The 6158-nt window shown below is 41.4% G+C and overlaps 1 protein-coding gene across 1 annotated transcript in view; it reads right to left on the bottom strand.

Annotated features, from left to right (window-relative positions):
• Window positions 1-2407: 2407 nt before the first annotated feature.
• The window catches only part of LOC127569795 (prenylcysteine oxidase-like), a 33239-nt gene continuing 29488 nt past the window's right edge, over window positions 2408-6158 (bottom strand). Inside the window, exon 6 of the mRNA XM_052014698.1 lies at window positions 2408-4233. Within this exon, the coding sequence (XP_051870658.1) occupies window positions 3575-4233 (659 nt within the window). The 3' untranslated portion in view covers window positions 2408-3574. The remainder of the gene's footprint in view (window positions 4234-6158) is intronic.

The following is a 6158-nucleotide window of genomic DNA, read 5'->3' as shown; positions in this document are numbered from 1 at the left end:
TAGCCTGTAGATGCACTTGTTACATAAGGCCTCTGTGGTGCCCTCATCGGGGGTATTTGTGCTGGATCTACCCCATGTCAGCACCTTACTAGGGAGACTACCTGCCATAATTGTCCTTCACATTTTGACTCACCTACATATTATACCCAGCAATTCTAGCAGCTTCACAGCCAGCATAGCTGCTACCTAAGAGGAATCACATGGTTATGAAGGTTAGTGCACCATGAACTTTCTGGGCATCAAGAAGCTTAAGGTTTTTATCCCTGGCTGGAAATTGAATCACATGGTGCCCATGAGAAATCATCACTCCTACGTGATCTAATCTCAATCTTATGGAGTAAATCATTCTACTGGTCATCTCTGGGTGAAAATGCCACTGTCACTAAACTGGACCAGGTACTTACTATTGGGATCCACACCAGTGAGTCTGAGTTTCTACACAGCAACAAGGACATGTGTAATGGCGTCACAAGTTCAGTACCAAATGTTTCATCTCGTATCGACTGAAATTTGACTTAAATCCAGAGAATAACAGTCACAAAAAACACTGAGCAAAGGCACTGAAATCCCCAATGAACTGTGAATTAAAAGTCTTGGTTTACAGTCACACAGCGCAGAAACAGGCCCTTCGGCCCAAACGGCCCATGCTGACCAAGATTCCCATCTAAGCTAGTCCCACTTGCCCATGTCCCTCTAAACTTTCCCTATCCATGTACCTTATAGATGTTGTTAATGTACTTGCCTCAACCACTTCCTCTGGCAGCTCATTGACCACTCTCTGGGTGAAAAAGTTGCCCCTCATGTCCCTATTAAATCTCTCCCCTCTCACCTTAAAGCTATGCTCTCTAATTCTTGATTCCCCAACCCTGGGAAAAAGACTGTGCGCATTCACCCTATTTACGGCCCTCATAATCTTATACACCTCTGTAAGATCACCCCTCATTCTCCTATGATCAAATGAAAATAGTCCAAACCATAACTCAGTCCCTCAAGTCCTGGTGACACCCTCGTAAATCTCCTCTGCACTCTTTCCAGCTTAATGGCATCTTTCCTATAGCAGGGTGACCAAAACTGAACACAATATTCCTCACTAATATCTTGTACAACTACAACATAACATCTCAGCTTCTATATTCAATGCCCCAACTAATGAAGGCCAGCATACTAAAAGCCTTGTTCACCACCGTCTACCTGCAACTCCACTTTCAGGGAAACATGTACTTGTACTCCTAAGTCCCTCTGTTACACAACTTTCCCCAGGGCCCTTCTGTTCACTGTGAAAGTCCTACCCTCATTTGTCTTCCCAAAATGCAACACCTCACACTTATCCAAATTAAACTCCATTTGCCACTCCTTGGCCCATTTACCCAGCTGATCAAGATCCCTCTGTAAATCCTGATAAACATCTTCACTACAAACGACACCACCTACTTTAGTGTCATCTGCAAACTTAATAATCATGCCTTGTATATTCTCATCCATATCATTGATACCGTTTAATGAAGTTTTGAAGATAAAATTTGATAGCCTCATAGTCCAGTGATCAAAGTATTCTCTCAATCATTTTTCTCTGCTCCATCATTCTTTGCAGCCTTTTTGTTTGATGCACTTCAGTACACCACATTGCCGTGCCTGTCTCAGACCCCCTGGAGCCTTGCAGTGGCATCAGGCTACTCACAGTATGGGGGGGGGGGGGGGGGGTGGCAGAGTGATGCAACAGGTAATGCTGCTGCCTCAGCTCCAGCAACCCAGTTTCGATGCTGACCACCTGTAGCATCTGTGGAGCTTGCACTTTCTCCCTGTAAGCTTGTGAGCTTCCCCTGGATGCTCCGGTTTCCTCCCACGTCCCAAAGACACGCTGGCTGCTGCAAACCACCCCTACTGTAGATGCATGGCAGGAGAATCAGAGTGGAGTTGATTGGCATGTGAGAAAGAGTAGGTGACAGGGAAATAAGTGGGGGTATGGGATTACTCTGAGAGCTGGTACGGACCCAATGGGCCACATGGTCTATGCCATGAAAAATTACGAGGCCGCACCAGGGCACTGGGTGGCGTGCAGGAGGGGCTGCAGACACCACTGCTCCCTGCGTGTTTTCTTTCTCCTCCACATAGCTGGCATGGAGAGCAGCCCTTTCCCTTTAAGGTCTGACGGCTCAGTAAAGACAGGACTGTCGTAATGATTCTCTGCCACTCCCGTCATGAATGGGTTTGGACATAATGGTTCATTCATGGTGGGAACAACATCAGTACAATTTATCTCACCTCTAAAATGAACTTTGACAAGGAGGGGCAGTTGAAACATTATCTGACACTGACATTCAAATTCAACGACTTCTCAGTGCATATAAATAGGTCCAACCCAACATTTCACACTTTGTTGTTAATCAATGCAGTCTAACAACAGATGTTAAAGGTACAAAAAACTTTAATGACCTAGCTCCTGCTACCCAGCTATAAAGAGTTTTCCTCGTCCCAACTAAATTAAATTCACTTATACCTTAAGTTAATAAATCAGATGCAATAAAGTAGCACTGTTTGCATGGTAAAAGCATTGAAAAGAGAAAGGATTTGCAATTTATCCACAGCAACTTTCATGACTTCAGGACATGACAAAGCATTCTACAACCACTGAAGCAGTTGGGAGCTTCCTTTCTACTGACCACATTTCACAATGTGAGGATCTGCTTCGTAATGATTACTGAGAAATAACTATAAGCTGCGACAACAGCAAGAGGTCCTCTGTTCTTCTTCAAAATAAAGTCACAAGTGCTTCATCTGAAAGACAGCATCTTCAGTAATTCTGACCCCCCTCAGTCGTGCTCTAAAATATGACTGGAGATGTGCTCAAGACACTGGGTTGGTGCTTTAACTTCAAAACATGACAAAGCCAAGACCACCACTATTTGAGGCCTGGCTGACATTTAAACTCAGAAAAATTACTACCACCGTAGTTGCAAATTGTGCTTCTGCCACATTCCATTATACTTGCTGTAATTTTACACAGTGATGCTGCAGATATGAAACCTTAATCCAAAGCATCACAATAAAACATTAGAGATGTGCTCCTAGGACTCTACAATGTCAAACAGTGCAATTAATATTTCAGTTAAAACATATACAGAGTTCAGTGAGCAACAAAACAAAAGCATTTACAGGTTTTATGAAATACTACTTTGTACACTTCAAGATGGGTTAAAAATTGCCTGAAGATTGATGGCGAAGAAATTTGATTGTGCAGAGGTAGTCAAACCATCGTTCAATATCATTGCTCATCTAATTGCTTTCCATTGTCTTCCCCTGCTAAAAACATAGGTGTTGGGCTCCAGCTTTTCCATTTGTGAAGTGCTAAATCAAACCCAAGATACAGCTTTTGGGGGAAAAAAAACTTTTTTTGAAAAAAAATCACAATTTAAGTTCATTCATTAGATTAGCAATCAAGAACAGGGTTTAATTCTGTATTAAATTACCATTAGATTAGCGAAGCTGATTCTATTGTATTCAAAGTTCAAATCCACAGGTTCAAGTACAACAAAAACTGTTTGTTCATTCAGCTTCAAATTGTCTGTGCCCTTACTCACAGTTCAGTTTTGATTTTATGTACCAAATCTTTCTGATCAATCATATCCAGATGTTGGTTCCACCGACTGTACGCCAACAAGGCTATGTTTTTGGCAGCAATGGCACTCATTTCAATGGCACTTGCCGTCCATTCTACACCATTCAAGTAGTATACGTTGTCATGAAGAATTATGGGAGGAATTCCTTTACCAGAGTTGTATTGAGGATATGCCAGCCAATCAGTGACCTGCACAGAGTAGTAAGAGCGGAAGAGTGTCTTCAGTTGTTCTTTAGCGAGGGGTTTGGGGGAGAAGACTTTCCATACTGCTGCTTCCTGTGGTTGTTTTCTTCTGTAATTAGCGGTGATATTCACTGGGCATATACTCCCTATGCTAAGCATGAAGAGCTTCGGACTTTCTACTGTTAAAATTGTTGCAAAAGGGAAGAGCTTGGGATCTGGGAACCCAAAATAGGAGGAATTAAGGTAACCATGAACTACAGAAACAATTATATGTTTGTATTGACCTGCAAATGGTGTGAGAGGTGGTGTAAAACCACTGAAGGTGATGTTTGTAGTTTCATGATGTAAAGGAGTTGCGATGACTATAATATCATAGAAATCATAACCACCTTCATTTTCATTTTCATACTTCACTTGGTAAAGAGGTTTATCACCTACAGAAAGAAGATATTACAATTACTTACAGAAATAGATCAAAACTTGCACAAAATATCATTAGTTTAGGGTTTAGGGACTTGACCGGCGTGTGATGCTCCATGTTTACGGCTTCTGTAAAAGAACAAATCTGCCTTCTCTATTTGGGCATGAAATGGGCTATTGCTACAGTTCAACAATGCAGAGTAGATTGTGGAATTCAACCCAGCAACTCTGCTTGCTGTTTCCACTATCCTATTGCCTTCTCATGCCCCTATTATGCAGCCAGATGAGTCAACTGCCAGACTGGAGATCTGATGGACCTATTCAATTCCTTTCAAAACAGCATATTCCAAAGTATTTCTGGTTCTTTTAGAGCATGTGATCATTCTGCTTAAGCAGCATAATCCTAGTTAACAACGTTAAAAGAACCAACACATGTACATCAACAGTAATTTCTTTTCAGTCAAATCATCTCCACTTTGTGTATGTGTTCGGCTTAATTTACTTCTGCCAGGCTGTGCATTGCCAAATATCAGCACTCCCTTTGATATAGTCTTTGGAGAATGGTGCATTGGGAAGCCGTAAACATGGAGCATCACACTCCGGTCATTTCCCTAAACCCTGAACTAGCTTTTCACAGGATGATGCTCTACTCTGTAAGGGAAATAATTTCCTGCACTTCTGAGTCTCAGCTGGAGCTCGTTAATTTAAAACCTAGAATTACATGCTCACAGGTCACGTCACCCATCAATCCGGCATGCTGCATTACCAGCCCGAACATCTCTTATCATCTTGTTCTGCTTGCATCTACATCATTTACACTTCTTGGGGGCATAACTAGACACTTCAGTAAATGTCAAAGGAAATGAATTCAGCTTATCTTTCATCTCGATTTATGAATCTTGAGACTCAGAATTAGCCCTGTTGCCCTCTTCTGAACCCTCTCCAATGAAAGCAAGTGAAACAGAGCAACTAAAACTAGATTCCAATCATCTGAATGTAGTCTCAGTAGTGAACTATACAACGTTAGAATTCACTTCTTTTACAGTTACATACCCTCAAAATTGACAAATTATTTGATTAGTACTGAATATCAGTTTTGCACTGACTGCACAATTTCAGTAAAATATTAATAATTTTCATCAATTTTGCCAAAACTATCTGCTTAATTAACAAGATATTAATAAATATTTGTTTATAGTGGTTTGTTTAAAGGGTTGAACATATCCCAGCTTGATGACGAAAGGCATATACATAGAATAAAAGCATAAGAACATAGCAAACAGCAGGAGCAGGTCACCAGGCACATCAAGCCTACTCTGCCATTCAATAAGATCATGACTTATCTGTTACCTTGACATCACTTTCCTGCACTAATCCCATCTCCCTCAATTCATTTATATCTAAACATCTGTTGATCTCTTGATTGAATACACTCAGCAACAGAGCCTTGACAGCCCTCTTGATACAGAATTCCAAAGATTCTTTGGTCGAAGCAATTTCTTTCCATCTGTCTTGAATGCCCAATCCCTTACTTTGAGACTGTGCCCTCGGGTTCCAGACAAGGAGCCAGGGAAAACATCAACCCTACATCTACCCTGTAAAGTTCCATAAGAATTTTGTGCATTTCAATGACATCTCCTCTCATTCTTCCTGACGAGGCAGTCTACTTGGTGTCTTCTCATATGACAAATATGCCATTTTAAGAATCAATCTGGTGACCCTTTGAGGCAATTTCTCTCCTACGTACGTCAATCCTTAGGGAGGGAGACCAGACCTGTACAGTATTCCAGGTGTAGTCTCACCACGGCCCTCTTTCATTGCAGCAAAATGAGTCTACTCTTTAATAAATGCCAAAATGCCTTTTGCCTTCCTAATAATTTACTGTACGTCCAACATTTATCTTCATCAATTCTTGTACAAGACTGATCACAACACCAAC

This window comes from Pristis pectinata, chromosome 4 (genome assembly GCF_009764475.1).
Source record: "Pristis pectinata isolate sPriPec2 chromosome 4, sPriPec2.1.pri, whole genome shotgun sequence".
Classification (NCBI taxonomy): domain Eukaryota; kingdom Metazoa; phylum Chordata; class Chondrichthyes; order Rhinopristiformes; family Pristidae; genus Pristis; species Pristis pectinata.
This window is presented reverse-complemented; position numbering and strand designations above follow the sequence as displayed.